Below are 27,050 nucleotides of genomic sequence, written 5' to 3' on the forward strand. Positions count from 1 at the left end.
GCCGGACCTAAGCTGATCTGAAGCCAGGAGCCAGGAGCTTCTTCTAGTCTTCCATGTGAATGCAGGGTCCCAAGGCTTTCAGCCATCCTTCACTGCTTTCCCGGAACTGAAGCAGGGAGCTTGATGGGAACTGGAGCAGCCAGGTCTCAAATCAGCACCCATATGAAGTCGAAGCACATGCAAGGCCACTCGGTTACCATTTAGCCATGAGGCTACCATTCCAGGCTTATCACTCTACTTTTCAAATAAATGAATCTTTTAAAAAAATGTTGTCCATATTGCAACTATTTAATACTGAGACTGCAGGCCCAGGACAAGCATGATAATAAACAACTAAATGTTATGAGGGACCTGGCACAATGGTCCAATGACTAAAGCCTCACCTTGCATGCACCAGGATCCCATATGGGTGCCGATTTGTATTCTGGCTACTCCACTTTGTGACCTGGGAAAGCAGTAAAGGATGGCCTAAAGCCTGGGGACCCCTGGCTTCAGATTGGCTCAGCTCTGGCCATTGAGGACACTTGGAGAGTGAACCAGTAGACAGAAGATCTTTCTCTTTGTATCGCTTTTTCCCTATAGTTCTGCCTTTCCAATAAAATTAAATATTTTTAAAAAGTTATATTTTTAACAATATTTATTCACAAAACCAAGGAAACACTGTATAGTTTGCTGACCCCTGCAAACTGTTATCAAGATGTATGTACCATACATTCCAAAATGTATGTACCAAAATGTATGTAAGTGTTAGGATTTGATTCTTCAACTTAAAAAGATTCTGAACCAAGAATTGTGTGTACTGGGTTATCATATTCGTCATGGTTTGATCATGATGCTCCACTGATACCACAGAGAACTAACTAAGCCTGGCGACAAGCAAGTTATAGAACAAGCTCCTCAGAGAACCTTCTACCTGAAGATGGATAAACTGGCACGAAGTATTTCACAGAAGCGCAGGATCAAGCATGTCTCAGCAGATGATGATTCCATCTGGTGTTATAAGCACAAGTAGCAGATGGTATCAGGGTGGGTCCTCAGAAGAATGACCTAACCTAACCTTACAGTAAAGTGGAAACTTTCTTGGATTAAACGGAGATGACACAAACATGAAAATTCTGCATAATCATGAAAAAATGTTGACACAACTGAAGTTCTTGATAATCATGGAGCTTGACTGACAATATATGATCAAAAACAATTTAACAGAATAACATTTTTAAAAAGATTTATTTATTTTTATAGGAAAGCCAGATATACAGAAAGGAGGAGACAGAGAGGAAGAACTTCTGTCTGATGATTCACTCCCCAAGTACCGCAATGGCCAGAACTGTGCCGATCCAAAGCCAGAAGCCAGAAGCCAGGAACCTCTTTCAGGTCTCCCATGTGGGTACAGGGTCCCAAGGCTTCTGGCCATCCTTTTCACTGCTTTCCCAGGTCACAAGCAGGGAGCTGGATGGGAAGTGGGACTGCTGGGATTAGAACCCACACCCATATAGGATCCTGGCAGTGCATTCAAGGTGAGGACTTTAGCTGCTTGGCCACTGTGCTGGGCTGAATACCTATTTTTTTTAATTTGTTTTAATTTTTTTGTAAGGCAGAGTTACTGAGGGACCGAAGAGAGAAAGCGAGAAGATCTTCAACCTGCTGATTTATTTCCCAAATAGATGCAGACTGGGCCAAGCCAAAGCCAAGAACCTAAATCTTCATCTGATTTTCCCCTGTGGGTTAGGGGCCCAGCATTTGTGGCATCCTCTGCTGCCTTCTCAAGCACATTCTTAAGTAGCTAAATCAGAAATAAAAAAGCTGGGACTTGAACCGGAAGCCAGCACCACAGGCATCAACTTAATGTGGTACACCACAACACTGGTTCATTCTCCTTAAGACCTGTACTATCTCCCACCTCCAACACCTATCTTTCAGTAATTATTCCTAGGATCGTCCTACTTCATAGTTTTAAGAACTCATAGAAATGTCAAAATGTGTAACTCAAAACCAAGGAATAAACAGTCAAAAAAGGTTGTTCCTTCTGAGGAGCAACCCAAGTCAGATTTTCTCCATGTCTGTAATAGAAGCAATACACAGACACACACCCTCACTCTCTCTCTCTCTCTCTCTCTCTCTCTCCTTCCCTCTCTCCCCTTTCTCTCTGCCATAGAGTATTTGAAAATCCAAAATATATGGTGAGGGAAGTTTCATTAAATAAGTCAACACCAAGGTCTTCCTTATCAGTTATTCCTACTTGCTCCTGTTCTGTCTCCTGCAAAAGGTTTTGTAAGGATTTTAAATATGCAAACATATATATGAAAGTACTAGGCAAATCATTATGCCCTACAAAAACGTAAGTAGCACTCTAAGTATTATTGTTATTAGTATTATTTTGATCAACTGAACTAACACCATGTTGACAATTTTTGGCACTCAATATTTCTAGTAAGACTCCAAGCTCCTCAAGGCAGACATTTACAGCCCAACCAGCATAAAGGGAAGCACAGCTGTCAGGTCTATGGACTGTCTACTGCCCTTTGAATTAAAATGGAACCAAGAAAACAGCGAATGTTTAGTAACTAAAAAAGATTTCAATGAAAAACTAAGAGGTACCTAGAGCACATTCATTGTTTTTCCTGATGTTCATCTTTTATTTTTGTTCTTTTAGTTTAGTAGATCAATACTCTATGTTTCCTGCTGTGTTTCAGATCCCTACAGTTTCACATAATAGACAAAAACATGATCCTTTGTTATCCTTTAGTTGTGAGTGTAAACTCTTACTGAAAAAATAATCAACAAAGACTTATGTGAGAAGTAGGGTGGCAGCTGGGGTTCAAGAGTAGAACTACGAGAGAAGATAGTGTAATCAAGAAAGTAGAAGTGCAATAAAAAAGAGCAAGTTTGCAAAAACTTGGGTATCTGAAAAAGATGGTATCTCTTTGCAGTCAGTGCCAAGCCTTGATTTTTTTTAACATGTATGCAACTCACATAATATGTTCAGCTAAACAAAAATGTAGAACACAGACTGATAGAGTGAACTTAAAAAAAAAAAGAATTTAAAAAAGGCTCTGCAATCCATAACAGCACAGCTACATGCAATCAGAATTCTATGCTAGATGCTAAACTATCTTATTTGGGTACAAGCAAGAAATTGTAATTCTCATGGCTCCAGATTGCTACCTATAATGCTTCATGTCACTTATTACTCCTTTACCAATACAGACTTTATCCACCTCATTCTTTCCTAGGGGATCACTTTGAACACGTGGGGATCGAGCTTTTGCAGTTATCAGAGAAACTGAAATCGACATACCCCCCAAAATGAAACTGCCACTGATCATTAATCTAAAATGGATATTGGAATATCAGAACAGCAAGCTTATCTTTTGCAGAACAGCAAGCTTATCTTTTGCAGATATTTTATGGGAAGCCAAAAAAAAAAAAATCACACATTATTCTAAATGCATGTTTCTTGAAATTATCACAATCTAACAGTCTATTTGTAAGCCATGATTTTGTTGATCCCAAAATCATGTTGAAAAAAAAAAAAGGCCAGTAAATCTCACATCCAATATCCCACCGGAAATTTATGTTTAACAATACAAAAATGACCAGTTCTTGACACATCTTGGTTTGTCTTACATTACCGTTTTCTAATGCAAATAGTTTGTTTCATGGAGTTCAACAGGCCCTGAAGCACAACACTTTTCGTAAAATCCATTACCCTCTTACAATTACCTAATTAACATGGTATCATTGTTTAAAGGACTAACTGTCCATCTACCTGATTCTTCTGTTTGAAATTGCCAATATAATTTCCCTCACGTCTGACCCTATGTGAAGTTTTAAAATTTCTCCATTAATCTAATTTTGCTTTTCACTACAAAATTATTAGTCATTATTTTGGGCTACCAAAAAGAGCAGCTTCTGCTCTTCATTTTTTTTTTTTTTTAATGTCATGGCACTTGTCTTAGAAAATTTAGAAGCCTGACTAAAGAGTTGAGGAGGAGAGCTGTTGCAAATGTTCACAGACACCTGATTTTACAAGGTCTGTGGCAAGAGCTCGTCTTCAGATTAGTGTTACTCAGTGTTTATGAGGGTGGTTTGTCAAGACAGAAATAAGGTGCCTCCTCCCCACAAATTAAAGAATCAAGTTACAGTCCATTATTTCATTTCTGATTGTTTTTCTTTGTAATAAGTGGGAAAGTGGATACTGGATAAAAGTCTTGCCGGAGCTAAAAGAATCCACATTAAAGGCTCCAATTAGCTATAAATCAGCTGTCTTTCCTACTGGGGGAGAACAAGAGAGAAAAGAGTCTTGGGGGTAGTTAGAGGAAAAGAATTGAAAGAGCTTCCAAATTAAATTCCGAAAAAGATACCTACGGCATACCTAAAACTTCTTTCAGGGGCTATTAGAAAAACGCCATCAAAAGTAGAACTAAAATCAACCCTGTCCAATCGGGAGGGTTAGGACCTTTCTTCAGCGTAATCTTGGACCTTAAAAGAAAGCCCGGGGAGGTTAGAGACCCTCATAAAACCAAACTTTTATGCTGCCCTGCTTGTTCCTAAACCCCGAGATGTGCCACACATTGGCAGTATTGTTATGCAAACAATGCCTAAAAGGCTATAACCATTAACGACCTCTCATTAAAATGGCTTTCAAAAATTTGTCACACTACCTAAAAAAAGCTAATAGGTATATTCAATCCGCCCAGGTCAACATTCAAAACACAGCTCGCCCTCATTTGGAACCCCAAATCCAATGCAAGCAAATTTCAGAAATCTGATTTTTTTTTTAAGTCAACTTTTAAGCTAGAATCAATCTACTTGCTCTCCCAAATTTAGTTCATCCTGTAATCAATATGGTAAAATACAAATGAACTCTCACTGTGTGCCCGCCTGTGTTTAAGTAGGTCGTGAGAAGTTTGTGGTGGAAATCTAGCAGAGAAAAATCAAACCGGACAACTTAAACAAACAAAAAAAAAATAAAGCCAAGAAATTTGCCTTTAAATCCCATTCATCTCCCTCTCTTCCAAAAACGCATTAACATCTACAGCTCCCCAGCCCATGCGCGTATTCGATAAATTCTGGGTCGAATTTGTAGAAAGCAAATTCAATTCATATTACTTGGCGGGTGCAGTGTCTTTTTCCCCACCCCGTGGTCATCAAAAAAAAAAAAGTGCCGTTTGGCAAAACCAAGATGCTAGAATTTGTTGGTTTGTTAGAAAATACACGTTTTTGCGTTCAAAATCGGACCCACTAATTTGCACAAATGTGAACACGTTTTCGAGTTTTCCAGGGAAACTGTCACAGACTTGATAATTGAAGGGAACGACCGGGGCATTGGATCCCTGATACTTGGTGAGATGCGTCCCAACCCGCCAAGCGCCCGCGTCGGCTCCGTCCCGGCTCCGGAGGCCGGGCGGCTCCCCGGAGGGAGAGGCCGACGACCGCCGGGCTGCGGGGCCACGCCGCCGGGAAACCGAGCCCGCGTCCAGCCCGAGGCGCCGAGCGGCTTCCGACGCCGTCCCCCGGCCGGCCGGCACCCCCAAACAGCCGCAGACGGCGGGGCCTGAGCCGTTGACGGCGACCGCTCAGCGCCGCGCCTCAGGTGGCCGCGGGTCCCCCAAGATGCCCAAAGCCCGGGGGTCGCGGAGACACACGGGGCGTCCCGCAGCCGCGCGAGGACGGCAGATCGGTCCCGAGCCACCCGGTCCGGCCGCCGGCCCTGTCACGCCGCTTTGCCCGCACCCCCCTCGCCACTCCCTAAGGAGCATCATGGACAGGAGAGAAGGTTCTAGAAAGTCTGTGTGGACGGCAAGCTTGCCCGCCTCGGCTTACCTTGGTGTACTTGATTTCGAGGTTGGGCGTGGGCGACGGCAGGAGATGCAGGGACGCCATGAGGGCGGCAGGGTCGGCTTTCACCTCGCCGGGCATCTCGATCTTACTGGAAGTCATGGTGGTGGGCCGAGACGGCGGCTCGCCCGCGGCGTGGGGGGAACGGTGCGGACCGTGCGCGCGGTGCGGGGCCGGAGACGCGCTCGCCTGTATATAGGCAGGTGTCAAGCCGGCTCTGCTCTTATTGGACGTGAGGCCCTGGGCGCGGGGGGCCGGGCCGGCCCACCTAAGACGCCCCCCGGCACAACCCCCCCCCATTTACATACAGCCGGCGCCCCACGGTCAAGTCCTCCCGCTCCCGCCCCTCGGGCACGGGGAGCGGCCCACGGGCCCCTGCCGCCGCTGGCCTCGACGGCCGGGACGTGGAGCTGCGCGGCAAGCCGGCGGGGCTCGCCCCCTCCAGACCCCGGCCGCCCGCCCGCCCGCCCGCCCGCCCGTCCGTCCGTCCGCTCCCGGCTCGGCGGGAGTCGCACCTGGGTCGTGGCCCTTAAAGCCGAGCGGCCACGGGGGTGAATGAAGCAGGGGACCCGAGCTGCCTCTGGCGTGGAAAGCCGGCTGGACGCGGACAGCCCAAGCCCTCCCGGGCACTCAGAAGGTCTCCCACCCCGTCCCGGGACGCGCCGGCTCCCTCACTTCCCCTTCTTCCCACCCCCGAGACACTGGGGGCGTCCTCCGGCCTTCTCCCGGGGCCGAGGCACCGGGCTCGCCTCAGCGCCCCCTCCCGTGCTCCCCTCAGGGTGGCCCGAGGGACGCCGGAGCCACGGGTCGCGGAGAGGCAGCGAGGAGAGGGCGCGAGCGAGGCCCTCGCTCCCAGGGAGGTTCCCCCGCGAGCCGGTCGGCGCAGCGCGGCCAGCGCCCGCCTTCTCCCGCCCGCCTGCTGCCCTCTGCCGGCGGGGACGTGCAGGGCGGGCCGGAGCAGGGAGGCCTTTCCTCTGGCTCTCCGATTGGCGTTATTTCATGACCATTTCTTCTCTCCAAAACCCTCCAGTGCTTTGGGGTTGAACCTCCAGCTCCATATCCCCTACTGGAAGTGTTTCCTCCAGTCCGTCAAGTCCTCCTCTAGTTCAATGCATCGATATCTGGTGTGAACCAGGACCTTAACAACCCTAACCCAGAACGAGTTTCAAGTCTTGTAAGTCTGACTCTCCCCCAATGAAACTACTTTTGCAGGTTCCAGTGGTAGCTTGACAGGGTCTAAGGACAAACACCGTCGTACCCCGCTTTTCACATGGAAAAGACTAGTGCCACGTAGCTCCTTGATTCTCATCTTAATGCTGTGTTCAGAATCCCTAGAAGTCTGTTCTTTGGGTGTTAAATTTCAGCCAGAAAATATGCTCTGGATACAAGTGGTGCGTGGCGGATAGTTGGATGCTTAAGCAAATCAGTAGTGGAAATAGACAAATCTTGCTTTTCCTTATATAGTTTATAGCATGAGGCACAAGTTTTCATGCTCCTTAGGCTCCTGACTTCGGATCGATATAGCACCGGCCATTGTGGTCACTTGGGGAGTGAATCATGGGATGAAGGATCTTCCTCTCTGTCTCTCCTCCTCTCTGTATATCTGACTTTCTAATAAAAATAAGAAGCTGCATGGGAGCATCAATAACATGACCTGGGCACTCCACTACTTTTCTGGGGAAATTGACCTTGGAGCTGTGAGAGGAAGGCTGGCAGTGGCATAGAGATGTGGGAATGCCTTGGGGGAGCAATAGCAGTAGTTGGAGGAATGGAAACAAGCATGAGGAGGTGGTTAACTCTGGGCTGTAAAGACCTGTATGTTTAAGGTGCTGAGGAGCCCTGAAAGATGAAGCAAAGGGAACCCATGCACATTGACTTGGTGCTGAACATTGTAAAAGATCAGAAACTACTGGTGAATATTCTTCTCAAAGTATCAGATAAAAGTTGGTGCACCCTTGGTGGAGTTCCTGCCTAAAAGTTGCAATTCCGTCACCTGGTCGGTCTCAAAGATCTCTCCAAAGAAAGGAACTATATATCTAACAATGATGGGATTATCACTATTTGTTATACATTGAGGAAGAGCCAAAAAAATATTTTTGTCTACTCCAGGCTAGAGAGGCAGTATCTCTCGCTTTCTCCAGTGGTGGGGAGTATCTGGCTGCTAAGCCAGGAAAGCCCCAGACTCATTAGGTTCTGGGCCTGTTAAAGTAGCTGCATGAGGGACTTGAGATTCAATAGTATACAGCAGATTAACTTAGGATATGATGAGTTTGTATGGCCTACTCATGGTGCTATAAGTATCCAAATGACCCCTGATGGTGAAAAATGTTTCCCACTTAATCATCTCTAAAAGGCCCAACTGATCCAGTGACAGATGGCAGACCAGTTTAAATTGCATCTTCCTAGCTCCTCTGGTAAGATACTGATTCTTAGTGTGACAAGAAAGTGGTCAGTACGGAGGCAGTGTCTTCTATGTCCCTGAGCCCTTCCTCAATTTCCAAAACAGTATGGAACACATTATAACAGTTTAATAGAAATTTTTGATAAATTTGAGCAAAAGACAAAGCAAAATTGACTACTTCCATGAAAAATGGAAATAACTTCCCTATACTCACAGATTAAGAAATACTTTTCTTCCTGGGCAGAAGTTTCTCCTTAGCTTCTCCTATTTGAATATTTCAATGTCCTTTTTTCCTTCACTTGATCATCCTCTAGAAAAAAATACATTTTCCGTCTAATCAAGTCACAATAGAGCCAGTTTTTATCCCAGTTTTTTAATTCAAGGTGGGGGACAAGATTTAGCAGAAAAGAATCCTGAATTTTAGCTTCCTCTTCAGTCTACATCTTGGTTTATATTAATAGGACTTGAAGTGCTGCTACTTGAAAGGTTTCCTGAAGACTTTCCTCTCTTTATCTTTCATTATTATCTCCCATTTCCACCGTACATTTCACAACGGTTAAGGAGACTGTCTCTGCCATGACTGCCTTCAGATTCCTAACATTTTTGAATTTCAGTCTTTTCCCTAATTTGGTTAAGAATCATTTTTTCCCACCTTTATAATGCTTCTCCTCCATCTGTAATTATTGTTTAGGATACATCTTGCTGGAAACCCCTTGACAAGGGATCCTAAGCTACAGCATGCTCTACTTATTTCCTTGTGAAAACAATTTATTGGGCCTGGCTCCACCAATATCCTGGAGTTGCAGCGGAGAAAAATAAATTCTTGCTTCATATTTCCTCAACTGAATAATCGAATGCAAAACTCAAACTTGAAGGCATCAGTCTTTTGTGAAGTTTGACTTTTAGGCCTGAAACCGTAACAATGTGGGCTCCTTTTTGATGGCAGGTAAAGGGGAAGAAAGTGTGAAGTTGAGAATCATGCCCTAGAACTCAGGGGAGGAAATGGAATGCAGCACAAAGATCCCAGTCAAGGAAGATATTCCTTAGGTTTTTACAATAGCTGAGTGACAGCTTCAACACCAGCCTCAGGTGGCCCTGCTTCATTGCCTGCCTGTCCCTATTGCTAACCGTGATGACAGCCCACTTTTCCCAACAGTTCACTTGCATTTTAATTTATCTCCCAAAATAAATCACACGTTATAGCAGTTCCCTCTTCTGGGTTAATTGAATCAGTTCCTTAAATGTCTCTAATGATGGGAAAGAGACACATTGTTTGAAATATTTTTTGAAAGTAGGGCCCTTAGGTTGTATGCGGAATGGGCTCCATGCTTATATCAGATGGAAGTGCTTCCTAATGATCTCATTCATCTCAAACTGGATATGCCTGGCCACTTGATTTAAAATGTTTCCTGAAAACTGTAATAGGGACGCTCAACATAAAGTCTATTTATAGAGAGATGGTATGTCATTTATTAACAAAAGCTTATAAAGAACTTTAGTTTTTTTTTTTTTAACCCAGAAATATCAAATGAAGTATTTTGGACTCACTATGAAAACTTTCATAAAATAAGTTCAGCTTTAAATATGTAATGGGAACATTAACTTTTTTTTATCTGCAATCTAATGCTCATTTAATTATCCTTCTCCTTCTAACACCCAGAAGAAAAGAGGCTGAGATGGTGGCATTTATGAACCATAAAAAGTCCCTAGCTATTAAGTCCCTCATTCCTCGAAGTGGCTTCTGCTGTCTGTAGCTGGCTGTCAGCAGGACTGTTTGTGGTTGCAGAGAACAGAGTCTTCATGATCAGGCTTTTTTAATGACTCCAAAAATCATGTGCAGACACAAAGGACAGCCTCCATTTTGGGAGGCTCCCAGGAAACAATTTTAAAATTGGGATGTGGTCTTTTTTGGTTCCATGTCTCTGTGTTCTAGAGGCTTCACTCTGAGCACAGGCATGAGCGCAGTACTTATCAATACAGCAGAATGCTAGCGGAAAACTAAAACCACAGTTGTGCAGCGTCTCTGAAGAACGTGAGGAAAAAGACATTAGCTCCCTCTGCAGGTAGCACGGTGTATGTGCACGTGAACGTTCCCAGTTTGAACATAATGGCTTGTGTTCAGTGCGTTTTATCTGATGAAAGGGAGAAATTTTAGGATTTGTTGCCATTCAATCTGAATTTGTTTGGAAAAAGAATATTAAAGATTCGTTTTAGAAGAAGGATTTTCATGAATTACCTTTTGACTTTTTAGAAAAAGCAGTAGTATTCATTAGCTAAATTCACTGTAGAAAGGGTGGTATAGACCTGATCTGGATGTTTGGCTTAGTGATTAAAATTCCCTTCTCTTCTCTTCTCTTCTCTTCTCTTCTCTTCTCTTCTCTTCTCTTCTCTTCTCTTCTCTTCTCTTCTCTTCTCTTCTCTTCTCTTCTCTTCTCTTCTCCTCTCCCCTCCCCTCCCCGCCCCGCCCCTCCCCTCTTCTCTTCCCCCTCTCTTCTTCTCTGCTTTCTTCTCTCCTTTCTTTTTAAAAATTTTTAGCATTAAAAAATAAATAAATAAAATGGAATTTTTAGCATTAATTTATTTTTATTGGAAAGTCATATATACACAGAGGAGGAGAGCTAGAGAGGAAGATTCACTCCTTAAGTGGCCACAGCAGCCGGAGCTGACTGATCCTAAGCCAGTAGCTTCTTCCGGGTCTCCCACGTGGGTGCAGGGTCCCAAGGCTTTGGGCCATCCTCAACTGTTTTCCCAGGCCACAAGCAGGGAGCTGGATGAGAGGCGGGGCTGCTAGGACACAAACGTTAGCCACCAGGCTATTGCACCAGGTCCACTTTTCCCTTCCCTCCCCTCCCCTCTGTTCTCCTCTTCTTTCCTGCCCTCTCCTGTTCTCTCCTCTCCTATCCACCCCTCTCCTCTTCCCTCCCCTCTGTTCCTCTTCCTTCCCCTTCCCTCCATTTCTCTTCTCCTCTCTTCTCTTTTCTCTCTCTCTCTCTGTATATCCCTGTTTCTCTCCCTTTCAAAGCAAAATACAACCGTTTTATCTTGTTTACAGTTCAGAACACTAAGTTTCACACAGAAAATCATATGGACACGTCTTAGATTGGAAGTAACTTTTTATCATCATGCGTGAGGAAGTGTTATTAATGGGCAGACTTCAGAATTTGGTACATTGCTTCTCCAGGTAGGTACTTGGCATATAAAGGTGATTTTGTTCTTCCTTTTACCTTCTTTAAAGTTTTCTCTAAGATTTATTTATTTATTTATTATTATTATTATTATGATTTTGAAAGGCAGAGTTACACAGAAAGAAGGTTCATTCACCAAATAGCTACAACATCCGGAACTGGCCCAGTGAGAAGCCAGGAGCCAGGAGCCAGGAGCTTCTTCCAGGTCTTCCCTGTGGGTGCAGGGTCCCAGGGACTTGGGCCATTTCCTGCTGCTTCCCCAGGCCATAAGTAGGGAGCTGGATCAGCAGCGGAACAGCTGAGACATAAATCAACAGGCATGGCCTACCACACCATGGTGCTCATCCCTCTTTTCACTTTTTAAATCCTTCATTTCTGTGCATAATTGTCTCTTTAGTGTCTTTATTTTTTTTTAACAGATTCAATATATACAAGTGTAAATTTCACTCATATTTGCCATAGGACCCTGCAGTTTCTAATTATAAACTCTTCCAACTCTTTCTGTCCACACAATTTATCATATGAAAGGCACAGGGCAAAATAAAAGGTATACAGGGCAAAATAAAAGGTATTCAGGGCCAATGGACAGGCACTCAGATGGGACACGCTTCACTAAGCAAGACTGGGTCTTGCTGTGATTGTCCATATTCTCCTTTTCAGAACAAGCAGAACTCCTTGCCTGCTGTCACTAAATATAGATTTTTTTTTTCATCCTCTGACCATCAAAAAAAAATCCCATTGAACAAACATTCATTGTTGCATCATGCATGCCAGGCAGTGGTGGAGTCTATGAAGAATACCAGATAATCATATGATACATCCCTAGTAGCATGTTAGCTCTGAGCTGGAATGACAGTAACTGAAGATATGAAACTGTCCAGGGTCACCTGAGAGAAGGGAAATTGGAATACTCAGTGCAGAATAAGAGTGAAAGAGGATGTCAGGAAGCAGGCAACTCATTTCTAAGTATTTTTTTTTGTTGGGGTTTTCCATAGGCCTTTGTGTACTTCTGGATAGAGAAAACAAGAACAAAATATAGACAGGGTGGACATTGTGGTCCAGGAGATTAAGTTGATGGCTGCAGTGCCCGTTCCCATATCAAAATGCTCTGTTTCTCTTCCAGCTTCCTGCTAATGTACCTGGCAGGCAAAAGGAGATGGCTCAAGTACTTGGCTTCCTGCCACCCAAGTGACAGACCAGAAAGAATTCCTGACTCCTGGCTTTAGCCTTGCCCAGCCCTGGCTCTGTGGGCATTTGGGGAGTCTTTTTTAAAAAGTTAATTTGCTTCAATTTTTGAATGTGTCCTTTTTCTGATGTTAGAAAATCAATAAAAATATCCCCAATTTTTTAAATTTAAAAAAAAGGGAACCTCATTTTAACTTTTTTTAAACTCTAAAAGTCATGTAAAGATATTACCTAGCAAGTCAACTATTTGTAAAATCAGAATTTCCAACATAATATCCTTAGAACTGAGATTTCCTCCCCATTTTCAAGTTATAGGATTACAAGTTTAAGTCTTTTTTTGGTATAGATCTATTCAGAAAAGAGTATAGAGGAGAAAAGGAAAAACCATGGGTTACTTATTTTTTTTCCTTATTTTACTAAATAACGTAACAGGACCTGTTACATGGGGTCATGCAGCTCTCCACCTGCTCTTTCGCTCCCCAACATGGCAGCTGGGCCTGGACCATGCCAAAACCAGGAGGGAGGCGCTCCATCTGGATTTCCCATGTGAACAAAAGGATCTAAGAGCTTGAGCATCATCTGCTGCTCCCAAGACACGTTGGCACATGGACTTGAAACAGGCTCTCTGATATGGGATCTGGCGTCCCAAACTCACTGTGCCACAACCTTCACCCCAGCACTGATATTTTTAGTAAAGCTTTCTGGCATCTGCAATGAACGACTTCGTTGGAGAACCATCGGTTCATCTGCAGAGGTTATCTCCCTGGGATGATTTGAATGCCTTTAACAACCTCTGGATTGGAAGAGGACTTTCGTGCCTTCTCACTTTCTAATGCTCTCTGATTTGCTATTTTTAATTTAGTATTTGAAAAACACATCAAGCCTCAAATGGATTGACCTTTCTGCTAATGTATTTTACCTAAATTAACAGAGACGATTAACTAATTTATATTGGAATTATGCACTTTCCAGTTCACATTTATCAGCTCTTAAATGCTTGGTCTGGTTTTGCAGTTTAAATTTTTTATTATTACCCTTTAAATCTGAAGAAATGTCTCACATCTAATTAGCCAAACTTACGTATTCCATTAATAGATTCATTATGGGCTAATGAATATGGAGGCAGCACTGGGGTAGTGTCTGCCTGCTGATTGGAAGGACTATAACAAGAGAAAATAGTCTGTTATGTAGCTTGAACAGCCTCAGCTTTCTGTTTTCCCATTTCTCTGCAGTGCACTGCTCTTGAGGAGTTCTTGTAGGTCTGTCAGCAGAGGGAAGACAAAACACTATCCTCAGATAACTGCCTTTCTGGAGGAACACAAAATCAGAGTTGCAAAAGAAAATACATGTCCCAAGACACATTTCAGTATAAAAGGCTACAATATTTAGGTTGTCATTCCCAATGATTAAAATGTTGACATCTGAATTTTTTATAATACATGCTTGAGAAGGTAAATTCCATGAGAAGTGAAATTCTTAACTATGGTGTGTTTTTGGACAACTACAAATTCATTGAATTTTATAACATAAGTCTAAGCAACATTTAGGAAATTGAATTTCTTGTAGCTCGTTATATTTGGGATCCAGATAAGACACCTAAAATGAGTTTCAAAATTATTTTTTAAGTTGCTAGAATTCTGACTTTTTTTCTTCTCTGGTTATAAAGAAATAGTGATTTTTAGTCATTATGAAAAAAAAATCATCTGCTTCAGGAAAAGTGGAAGAGAGATGGACTTCACTTGAAAAACTATTCCAAAGGTGACAAGATAATGAAGATATTCAGATCACTTCCGGGCCCAGTGCCTTGGCCTAGCGGCTTACCTTGTCCTCACCTTGAATGCACCAGGATCCCATATGGCAGCTGATTCTAATCCCAATAGCCCTGCTTTCCATCGATTGCCCTGCTTGTGGCCTGGAAAAGCAGTCGAGAATGGCCCAAAACCCTAAGACACTGCACCCACATGGGAGGTCCAGAGGAGGCTCTGGACTCCTGGCTTTGAATCAGCTCAGTACCGGCCATTGTGGTCACTTGGGGAATGAATCATCGGATGGAAGATCTTCCTTTCTGTCTCTCCTCCTCCTCTCTATCTATCTATCTATCTATCTATCTATCTATCTATCTTTGCAATAAAAAGAAATAAATAAAAAAGGAATCACTTTCAAAAACATGCAAGTTCTTCCTTATTAGGCAAGAGTTGAACAGCACTTGGAACCAACGGCTTCAGTGTGACTGAATATTTCAGGAAATGTGTACACATCCAGTGAAAGTTTCATGGTTCGTTTTTCATGCCGTTATATCCCTTACATTCAGTCTGACAATTGGTTATTAGAAGACATGCCTTACCTTGAATTATACAGGAACAAAGTTCCAATATTCTTTCTAAAGTATCAACTGTACATTTATGAAACATTCTAGAAATCAATTACTCACACTAACCAGTTGGCAAGCTTTGGGCAGAGCTGCTATCAAGCATCTTCTTCCCTTGTCATTGCTGAGAATAACAGGGTGAATTTTAAGACCTGGCCTGGAGTAAATATCCCCTCAAATCAATTACTACAAATTCCTGTGTACGATATCAATGACTTCTTATGTACCTAACATTGAATAGGCTCCGTGGTTCAGGAAAGCTGTGAAGTCTGGCCTTGGCTTAAGAAATTCATGATCTGATTTCCCTAAGTCTTCATAATTGACTTTACAATTATGTTTATGGGGGCTGGCACCATTGTTCAACAGGCTAATTCTCCACTCTGTGGCACCAGCATCCCATATGGGTGCCAGTTCCTGTCCTGGCTGCTTCACTTGCAATTCAGTTCTCTGGAAAAGCAGTGAAGGATGGCCCAAGTCCTTGGGACCCTGCACCCAAGAGGAGACCCGAGTTAAACCCCCAGATTGGCTCAGCTCTGGCCATTGTGACCATTTGGGGAGTGAGTGAATCAGAAGATAGGAAGTCTTCTCTCTCTCTCTATCTCTCTCTCTTTTTGTCCCTTTCTTTCTCTGTAATCTGCTTTTCAATAAAAATAGATAAATCTCAACACACCCACATACAGTTACACCTATGCCCACAAGATTCTATATAATATGTTTCAGTGGTGGTTTAAAGAGTATATACACACACGACATCAATGTCAGTAAATATTCTCCATGCTGTTCATGGTAGAAGTAAGGAGCACAGGATGTGAGAAATGAAGGAAAAGTAGTTATCGTGCATAGAGACCTGGATGCAGACCATATAAGAATTATCTGATAAAGAATTCGGTCTGCCCTAGGGCTAATGCTATAGGAGGGCCCTGTATTTACAAATACACAAAAAACAACATGGATTCCTCTGTCACTTGGGATCTGACATTTAGGTGGTTGCAAATGTGTGCATCTTATGAAACTCTAAACTGTTAGAACCAACACCAGTCAGGCTCCAAGGAAATGCTCTTCCTCATCTCTTGCCCTTGGTTCTGAAAACCAAAGACAACATTCTTGGCTGGGAAAGTGGGGAAGATCAGCATGCTTAACAGCTGTGACCACCAGAGTGCCAAGTGTCACTCCAGTGGAGGATTGGACATGGAAGTGGGAGAAATGACAAAGCACTTAACTTATCACATCCTCTCAGATCACATGAATGCAATGCTTTCTTCAAAAGTGGAAATTTTGTATCCTGAATGTTGTATATACAGTATTTTGCCTCTCTTTGTGTTTGAATAGATGGTTTGTTAACCACAAATTAGCATGGTGTTTCTAACAGTTCCATGTGATGACTAAGGAATATTTTGCAACATTAAATAATATCCTTATATCTGTATATTTGTATATATAGAAGAATGTGCACTTGTAATTAATCATTTCTATTGGCAATTAGATGGGTACTAAACTCCAGAATTTCTGGTAGCTTTATTTTTATATAATATTTTATAAGATGTAATTATATATTTTTTAATACTTATTTTATTTTTTACTGGAAAGTCAGATATATAGACAGGAGAGACAGAAAGGAAAATCTTCCATCCAATGATTCACTCCCCAAGTGGCTGCAATGGCTGGAGCTGAGCTGATCCAAAGCCTGGGGCCGCTTCCGGGTTCTCCCATGCATGTGTAGCATCCCAAGGCTTTGGGCCGTCCTCGACTGCTTTCCCAGGCCACAAGCAGGGAGCGGTATGGGAAGCGGGGCAGGCAGGATATGAACTGTCGCCCATATGGTTAACCTGGCGTGTTCAGGGCGAGGGTTTTAACCAGGCCTGCAATTATATTTTAAAGAAACTGAATAAATAAATCATTTTATTAAGTTCAATATTCACTAATTTTAATTTCTATTCTCCTAATAGAAAATTTTAACTATTATAGAAAAATAGGAATAATTCAATGTCTCTGTTTTTATGTCAACATTCCATTGAAAATATATTCAAAATTGTTTTACCTTTCAAATATTCTCCAAAATATTTACTTATTTGAAAGGCAGAGTCAGAGAGAAAAAGATCTCCCACATGCTCCACATGAGCAGTAGGAGCCCAGTACTTGGGCCATCTTTTACTGCTTTCCCGGCCATCAGCAGAACGTTGGGTTTAGGATAGTCCTGATCAGTCTCCACTGCTGGGTTCTGCCATCGTGTAATAATCTAACCCTCCCTCACATTTTAGAACTTCTCTTTGAAAAGGTACACAGAGCACTCACAGAAACTTTGATCATTTTAAACAGCTTTGACATACTGTTGAAAGATTTTTCGACAATGTTGATTTTCTTTTATTTTCTGTTTTAAATAATGAAAGATACCAGATTTGGATCTAGGAAATTCAAATCTTGCTCCTAGATATGTCTTTATTAACTAACAATGTGCACTACTTCCCTGAATGGAAGATGTTAATGTTAACACGAGTCTATCCCAGTGAGAATACAGAAAAGTTCGTGTTGGAGTTTGTGTGGAGTTGAGCCCTACAAGTTGTGATATACATGAGATATTATTATATTATAGCCTTATAATTCAAGAAAAACAGTTGCAGCACTTTTAGTGTAAAATTTATGCAACATCATCATATGCCAAGCAGAGAAAGGGAGAGAGAAAGAGAACAAGCAGGAGGGAATTTGAAATAGAAAACTTGCATATAATTACAGCATATTTGTGGAGGAAAGCTTAGGATGTAAGATAAGATAAATCGGTTTACCCAGAACTATAGTAAATCACCTCTCTCTCTCTCTCTCTCTTTCAGACACAATCAACTATTTTGTATGTTAGATAGTAGTAATACAATTGAAGTACGATGTGTGATTCACTGCCATTCAACATCATAAACAACCAGGCCAAAGCAGAAAGGTTCCAAAAGGTTTGTACGTAGAATCAAAGGGTCCTTAGATGTGGGACAAATTCCTAAAGGCCGTAGGCAAAGGAAGAGTCAAGGTGCTGAAAAGGAAAGGGTTGTGAGATGCCTGATGGTGTTGCTAATAAAAAGTTGCAAATGCACACACTCTCACTCCACTGGGTATAACACCCCACAAGGTACAAATTGGTCTCCTTGTTAACCCTTTCTTCCTCAAACTCTGCATCTTCTTTGTCACTGTCATTCCCTATATCCAATCCCACTTCTGATCCTCCACCCCTCTGAAATAGTGTATGTAGCTCTGCAAAATTATATGCTCATAAGAATAGATTATGCCGGACCTGGCACGATGGCGCAGTGGTTAAGGTCCTCGCCTTGCACGCCCGGGATCCCATATGGGCGCCAGTTCTAATCCCGGCAGCCCCGCTTCCCTTCCAGCTCCCTGCCTGTGGCGTGGGAAAGCAGTCGAGGACGGCCCAAAGCTTTGGGACCCTGCACCCGCGTGGGAGACCCGGAAGAGGCTCCTGGCTTCGGATCGGCATAGCATCGACTGTTGCGCTCACTTGGGGAGTGAATCATCGGACGGAAGATCTTCGTCTCTGTCTCTCCTTTCTGTATATCTGCCTTTCCAATAAAAATAAAATAAATCTTAAAAAAAATAGATTATGCCATATCATTTCCTGTGAGATGTGGAAAGCAGGAATGTGTTGATGGGAGAAACTAGTTTGGTTGAGCCATTCAGCACACATTTAATGAATGGAGATCTCATGTTAAATATTTGGCATTCATGAGAGAGAGTGGGGAACATAAAAACAGTGAAAGAGATTTGGTCTTTTCCTTTGAGTTGCTCATGGTCTGGAGAGAATAGCCATTCAAACAAACAGTACTATAAGCTGGAGATCACATATCTTGTATCAGAATCTAGAAAAGGGAATAGCTAACATTCCTCAGGTTAGAGAAATGCTGCAATTGAATTTGAATTTGGAAGCATTAAGAAGTTTTCACTGCGGAATTAATAGAGAGAAGGAAGGACATTCAAAGCACAGGAGCCGAAGGAACAGAAAAGTTTGTCATTGTTCACAAGACAAGACAAAATAAGACAAACCAATAGCCACAGGGAAAAAATCAGTATACACACGCCAGGGCACCAGTTCTAATCTCGGTGTCCCCACTTCCCATCTAGCTACCTGCTTGTGGCCTGGGAAAGCAGTAGAGGACGGACCAAAGCCTTGGGGCTCTGCACCTGCGTGGGAGACCTGGAAGAGCTCCTGGCTCCTGGCTTTGGATTGCTTCAGCTCCAGCCGTTGCGGCTATTTGGGGAGTTAATCATTGGACAGAAGATCTTCCTCTCTGTCTCTCCTTCTCTCTGTATATCTGACTTTCCAATAAAAAAATAAAATAAATCTTAAGTTCAGATTCTAAAACCAACTATTTGGGTTCAGATTCTAACTTTGCCACATGTTAAATATGTAATTATTGAGTGAGTATTTTCTTTCCCCGTGTCTTAGTGCTTCTGCCTTTTAAATGTGGATAATAGTGCCTTCTTGAATGAGATGCTTTTAGAATTAAAAAAGTTAATGTAAGCAAAGCACTTGCACCATTGCCTGCAACATAGTAATCTTTATTCAAGCATTAGGCATTACCATTATCATTATCACAATTCCAGAAACCTGGAAATAAAGGAAGTATATAAATAACTATGGAATCAGTATGGCAATTTTATACCACATATCTATGTGTTTGTGTTTGCTGCCTTTTTTTCCTTTCATAACCCAATTTTGCGATCAAGATTTAAAGATTTTCATTGATCGTTACTTGAAGAATCTGTTCTTCTCTTTGATCGACGTGGTAAGTAGACAAAGTAAATGGTAGATTTGTACTAGCTTTCCTTGGGGGCAACCATATCAAAACATCATAGTCTGGGAAGATTAAATAAGAGAAATTTTGTCACCATCTAGAAGCTAGGAGCCAAAGACTGAGGTGATGGTAGCACCGATTGGTCCCGAGGCTTCCCTTCCTGGCTTCTATCTTCATGGTGCTTAATGGCAAGCACCTTCACATGACCTTCCCACTATACATGCTCACTTCTGGATTCTCTTAATACGCCCCAATAGCTTCATCCTACAAGGATAGGCATCAGGTGAGCTACGGTTTTCATTTTATGCTTCCTTTTCAAGGTCTTCTCTCTTAATACAGCCACATACCAAGGTAGGGAGGTGAACATTTTGACCCAACAACTTGGGAGTTGGAAGTAATTCAGCCCTTACACGACTCTTTATGTGTATATATATACACATATACGTGTATATATATTTTATATATATGTATATATGTATATATATTTTTAATATATATGTATATATATATATTTTTGTCTCATCACATCTAGTGGCTAGGAGCTAGATCTGTTACTACTTTTTGAAGTCCCCATGGTCTCTTCCAAGGTATTGCGCCAGGCAGCAGGAATCTTAGAATATATAGTGGTTTGTCAAATAGAGTGGGTTGTCAAAGCTTCCTGGTTTTCAGATGAATTGCTGAGTTCTAAGGGAAAGGGCATCTGAAGCCACTCCCTAGAGGCACCTGGACAACCTCTCACTGACCTTCCAGGTACTGCTTTGCACATGCGCAATGCCAAACTGGGAGGTGTGTTTCTACCAGTGAACGCTAAGGTGGGTCAGAGATCTGCAGTTTTACTTCAAAGGATGTGATTATTTAAGTTTAAAGTAAGTAAAAGTTCACTTTCTCTAGGCATTTTTATTAGGAAACTTGAACAGAAAGAAAAGGAGGGAGATAAACTGGGGCAGCTGAGAATGTGATGGTGTAGCAAGAGCTTGCACTGTGTGTATCCCTCAGCTCTGGGATGCACAAAGAAGCTTGTGTATGGTACAACTTCCTGAAGTGGGATGAAGCAGTGAGCTCTAGCCATTCCAGCACTGAGCTTTCTGCCAGTCCACATCCCTTTGAGTGGCTTGACCCGCCCTGTAAGAAGCGAACAGCAGGGTAAGTAATGAAAGTGGAGGCCACTGCAGGTCATCAGTTACTAATAAATGAAGCTAATACAAAGGAAGTTATTTTATTTTGCATCTTTTAAATTAAAGAGACAGAAGCTGGAGTCAGGAGCCAGAGGTGGGAAGTGAACTCAGCCACTAAAAGGCATGGGCATCCAACAACTAGGTTAAATGCTCATCTTAGAGACAGCTATTAATGGCTTCAGTTAATTCAGAGGATGCCAGGAGAAGCATGCATGCTGAAATTTCTTCCCATGCAGCAGTGGCCTATTTTTACCTTGTAGAGCAAGAGAGTGTTATAATCAAGTCCTTAGTTATACTTATTTGGACTAGTGGAATATACCAGAACTGCAGAACCCAAGTCGTTCTCAGGCCTGCAGGCATAGCATGATTAGTTTTGCTTAAAAACCAAGTCCATCTTCTTTATTTTGTGCATTGATCTCCTGAAATGCCTTGCTAGATTTTCTCCCAGTTGTTGCAGCTAGATACATATTTCTTGGTTCTTGGTGTTATTTGATCTCATTTGCAAGTGACTGTTACCTCATTTATAAGTCACTTTCTCATTAACACTTCATTGGGCTTTATAGTGAGGATAACCAGAAGCAGAGACAGACACTTAATATCAGCACTCTTCAAAATTATTCTGTCTGCTTTCCTGTTTTCACAGAAGTTGCCAACACCATACTTTCTCTACTAGCTTATTTAGTGTAAAATATTTTCTCCTCTCTCTCTTTAGAAGATTATTTAGTTGAAAGGCAGAGATACAAAGAGAGAGAGAGGAGAGAGAGGAAGAGCTTCCATTTGCTCTTTTTTTTCCCTCTTGCTTCAGTCCCCAAATGACTACCATGGTCATTAGATTCTCCCACATGGGTTCAAGGGCCCAAGGATTTGAGCCATCCTCCATTATTTTCCCCATGCCGTTAGCAGGAATCTGGACCAGAAGTGGAGAACCAGGATTCGAACTGGTGCCCACGTGGTATGCCAGCATTGCAGATGGTGGATTCACTCACTACACCACATTGGTCCCATTCTTTCTTAAAGTAGGTCTTCTTTGGTTGGGATCAATACTCACTGCTTCCTCACCTTTCTTGGTTTCTTGTGTATCAAATCTCTTATGGAAAGAAGGGGAGACTTGAATTTCTCCTTTCTCATCTGGTCAGTCTCATTTTCTTTTTTTTTTTAAAGATTTATTTTTATTATTTTTTCATTGGAAAGGCAGATATACAGAGAGGAGAGACAGAGAGGAAGATCTTCCGTCCGATGATTCACTCCCCAAGTGAGCGCAACGGCCTATACTATGCCGATCCGAAGCCAGGAGCCTCTTCCGGGTCTCCCACGCGGGTGCAGGTTCCCAAAGCTTTGGGCCGTCCTCAACTGCTTTCCCGGGCCACAGGCAGGGAGCTGGAAGGGAAGCGGGGCTGCCGGGATTAGAACCGGCGCCCATATGGGATCCCGGGCGTGCAAGGCGAGGACCTTTAACCACTTGCGCCACTGCGCCGGGCCCGGTCAGTCTCATTTTCAACACAGAACAGAAGTATGAGCTTTTCCAGCTAACATCATGCAAAACTTTTGGATAAAGTTATGAAATAGCTGGGTGATGCAACTGTACAAGAACCTCTGATTCAGAGTCACAGCACCTGGGTTTGCATTCTCCTTCCATCATTTACCAACTGTGTTAGCATCCATGAATTTGTCAATCTCTTTGAGCCTCTGTTTCATCATATATAATCTGGGAAGAGGGATACCAGGGATTATATCAAATACTTTATGAGTAGATCATCACCATGACATCAAAATACCTGAGACTAACTACTTATAAAGGAGAAGAAGGGAGAGGGATTTATTTAGTTCACAGTATTGGAGGCTCAAGTTCAAAATCAAGCAATCCCATTTTTTTTTTTAAATTTCTGGTGATTGTAGGAAATATCAGTGGCAGGGCATTTGTGGAGGACCATAGGAAGATCCAGGAAGCAGACAGAGCAGTTGTGCCAAAACCCAGCCTTTATAACCAATCTAAACTAGCTGGTTTAGAAGTGAGATGATCAGATCAGCTGCCCATGTCTCGTATCAGAGTGCCTGGACTGGAGACTTGGCTCCACTGCTGAGCCAGCTGCCTGTTAATGTGCACCCTAGAAGAAGGCAGGTGATATCTCAAGTTGTCGGTCCCTTCCACCCTGGCGAAAGATCTGGATTGAATTTTTAGCTTCTGGCTAGCTCAGCACTGGCCATTGTGCACATGGAGAGAACCAGTGGAAGAGTTTAAACCCCAAAATGTTTTTTTAAAAAAAGAGTCTGCTTTGTAAAACTAGAGCTTTTAGATCACTAGGCATGGTTTCCCTGTAGATAAAGGAATATGTAACGGGGGGGGGGGGAAGAGAGAGAGAGAGAGAGAGAGAGAGAGAGAGAGAGAGAGAAGTGAAGCAACATCACTGTAGAGGTGCTAAAAGCCATTGAAGTGTACACTCTAACTGGATCAGTTGTGTGGGGTGTGACTTTTACCCCAACATTGTTGTCTAAGGAAAAGCATGATACAGTTATTGCAGAAAGCTCAGGGAGGAAAAATACTGAGAAACAGCTACAGGATTTGATGATTAAAAGTTCCTTGGTAACCTTTAAAAAGGGACTTTCTTCTCTGAAATGGTGGGGACAGTAGTGAGTGGGTGAGGAGGAAGTGAAGGTCTAATTGTCTTTCAAGAAGTTTGCAGAGAAAGAGGACCCAGCAATAACCTCCTCCAACTTTCGTGCACTCAGTCTTGACATTTATTCCTAAAATCTGATTGGAAGCTCTTGCTTCTAAAGAATATCCCCCTATGATTGGTGCAATAAGTCCAAGCACAAGCATCCTATACGGACGCTGATTCATGTCCCAGCTGCTCTACTTCCCATCCAGCTCCCTGCTTGTGGCCCGGGACAGCAGTGGAGGGTGGCCCAAAGCCTTCAAATCTTGCATCCGTAGGGGAGACCTGGAAGAAGTTCCTGGCTCCTGGCTTCAGATCAATTCAGCTCCGGCTGTTGAGGTCACTTGAGCAGCGAACCAGCAGATGGAAGATCTTTGTCTCTGTCTCTCCTCTCTCTGTAAATATGCCTTTCCAATGAAAATAAATAAATCTTTAAAAAAAAGAATACCCCCCTATGAAACTAGAGTGTGATTTCCACCTAACTTCTTGAATTCTCTTCACATTCATAGCCTCAGAAGCTTGCCTCGCTTACTGCTTCCTCTGTGAACTGAATTGTGAAGAAATATTAGGCAAACCTAAGTTGAGGGGCAGTCTAGAAAAATAAAATTCTTCTTAATATTGGAAGGTGTCAAAGTCAAGACAATCCAGGAAAGACTGAGAAACTGTGCCTGTCTGAATGTGACTAAAGAAGCATGATAGGTAAGGGGCCTGGAGCGGTAGCCTAGCAGCTGAAGTCCTGGCCTTGCACGAACCGAGATCCCATATGGGCACCTGTTCTAATCCCAGTGGGCCTGCTTCACATCTGGCTCCCTGCTTGTGGTCTGGGAGGGCAGTGGAGGACAGCCCAAAGCCTTGAAGCTCTGTATCCACGTGAGAGACCCAGAAGAGGCTCTGGGCTCCTGGCTTCAGATCAGCACAGCTCTAGCCATTGTGGCCATTTGGTGAGTGAATCATCGGAGGGAAGATCTTCCTCTCTGTCTCTCTGTATATCTGACTTTCCAATAAAAATGAAATAATAAAAATTTTTAAAAGTTTCAAAATTGTGTGCTCACTAATATCTTTTAACATACATAAAGTAAAATTAATGAAACCACAAATAGAAATAGACAAAGTTGCCATTATAAGGACAGATTTTGGCACAATTTTCTCAGAACTCGTCTTGTTTTTAGTATTGTTTACATAGCTGAGAGGGATGTATGCCCATGTGGGCCTCCAATTAGGGTGGGTAGGATCAGGCATGAAGGAAGGTGGGTGGGACAACATTTCAGTTTTTTTTTTCTCCTGTGGACACAGGAGAGAAGGAGGCTGCTCCTTGCTCAGAACTATTAAAATTTCCAATTGATAAATTAAGCAAAAAGAATGATATATATATGTACCTATATATTTCGATTAGCTCTTTGGAGAACATATATTGAATCTTTACAAAATTTAAATATGAGCTATAATAAGATCATATAATTAATACCAAAAATGGCTAGAGAAAAGTCCCTTATTATAATGCTGGCACTTCATATGAGCTCTTCCTAGCTGCTCCATTTTTTTTTTTTTAATTTTTAATGATTTTTACATAGTTGCTTAGGGTGATTAGGGTCAAAGGTTACAAGAAGGTGGATGGGTGAGATCACAATTTCCACATTCTCTTTTTTTTTTGTTTTTGTATTTGGGGGAAGAGGGGAGACAGGAGAGAAGCCACACTCAGCCTCCTAAATGCCTCTGCATCCTGGGATGGAGGGCAGCCACCGACACCACCTCAGGGTCCCTGAGGTGGGGCATATTCTGAGGGTCCTGCTCATGAGGTTTCACAGTTCAACAGTTCTGATTTCCTGCTGATCTCACTACTCCCACTATGATGAAATCTCTCCAGAATCCATTGATTGACATAGTCCACCTTAGAGTCTCCGACTGCCCAGATTTTCACTGCCAACATTTGGCTGGGGTGATTGATTTGTTCTGTATTCTATTGTGGTAGCAGGTGTCCTCCACAGACTCCAATGTACTGCCATATCCTCCATGTGCATCTGGATATGCTGTCCACTGCTCCATCTAAGTCATTGAGGAGGCCCAGCTCTGACCCACGCACTCCATGATCAGACCATAGAACCTGCAATTCTGTTCATGATTGGGGTTCTGAGTCAAGCAAATCAGTTGAGGAGATCCCCAGCGAAACTTATCTGAGGTGATCCCAGACATGGTTCTTGTGTGTCCTTACCAGTACAGGGTCCAGCACAGTCCATCACCCCAATCAGCTTATGCACATGCTGGTGGTTGCAATTGCGGGGTCAGTTCTCTCTCTAGCCCTGTCTTTTGCACAAACCAAAGGGTGTTGCAGCCTAGCCTGATCCTGCCCACCACACACTTGACCTTCATGAACACTAGTGGGAGCTGCAGCCTAGTTGGAGTGACCCACAATAACCCCTACCCAGACCCACCCCCTGCCATGGTTCCCATGCTTGCCAGTATGCACAGTGGACTGATCCAGTCCAGTCTGTTCCACATCTCATTCATGTCAATGGGCATTGCAGCGGCATTTCTGAACCAGCTAGCTCCCTACCAATAGTCTGGGAAAAGCAGTGGAAGATGGCCCAAGTGTTTGAGCCTCTGCCACTCAAACAGGAAACTGGGATGAAGTTTCCACTTCTTGGCTTCAGACTGGTCCAACTTTGGCCATTGCAACCTCCTGGGGAGTGAACCAATAGATGGAAGATGGGGAAAAGTCAACAAAACCAAAATTAACGTTCAGGGGAACTCTAATGGTAGACAGATTACTGGTGTGCTTAATCAAAGAAGAAAGAGAGAAGATACAAATAATCAATACTTTCAGTTTAAAAGAGTTGTGCCTGTCCAGTTGCTGCAGATTTTGTAGAATATAAGGAGATATTAAAATTGACTGTATTATAATATATTTGAAAAATTATATAAAATTAATAAACATCAAGACAAATATAGCTTATTTAAGCTAATTCAAGATGAATAAAAATTTGAATGTTTCCATATCAAACAAATCAAATAATTAGTTAAAATTTTTTTTCTTCAAAGAAAACTTAAAGCCTAGCTTTAGAAAACAAAGAACACAGTCTTCCAGAAAATAGACAAAGCAGGAATTTCCCAACTTATTCTAGGAGCCTCCCATAACCTTGATACCGAAACTCCAAAAGCACATTACAAAAGAGGAAATTATAGGCCAACACCACTAAAGAATGTAATTGCAGAAACCCTAGATAAAATATTAGTAAGCCCAAATAGCAGTATATACAAAAGTTAATGACCAAGTTGAGCTTTCTCTGGAATGCAAGGCTAATTTAAAATTAGAAAATTATATAATGAAAGCCACCATATTAACACATTAAAGAAAAATCATGACCGTCTTAGTAAATGCACATTAAGTGTTTAGTAAATGTCAACATTCATTCATCATAAAGAAAAATTAGTAAATGAGTACTAAAAGAAAAAT

General features: G+C 42.5%; 1 protein-coding gene across 3 annotated transcripts in view; it reads right to left on the minus strand.

The window, feature by feature from the left end:
• The window catches only part of ALDH1A2 (aldehyde dehydrogenase 1 family member A2), a 156,879-nt gene that overhangs the window by 92,964 nt on the left and 36,865 nt on the right, over nucleotides 1-27,050 (minus strand). Inside the window, exon 1 of one of the 3 annotated variants that reach the window (XM_040969495.1) lies at nucleotides 5,827-6,276. The exons of 1 other annotated variant lie outside the window; for it this stretch is intronic. In XM_040969495.1, coding sequence (XP_040825429.1) covers nucleotides 5,827-6,141 — 315 coding nt within the window. In that variant the 5' untranslated portion in view covers nucleotides 6,142-6,276. Of the gene's footprint in view, nucleotides 1-5,826; nucleotides 6,277-27,050 lie in introns of those variants that run through there. One more of the 3 variants, XM_040969496.1, reaches the window with a different exon arrangement.

Source organism: Ochotona curzoniae, unplaced genomic scaffold, assembly GCF_017591425.1.
Source record: "Ochotona curzoniae isolate NIBS_2020 unplaced genomic scaffold, NIBS_Ocur_1.0 scaffold_4701, whole genome shotgun sequence".
Classification (NCBI taxonomy): Eukaryota; Metazoa; Chordata; class Mammalia; order Lagomorpha; family Ochotonidae; genus Ochotona; species Ochotona curzoniae.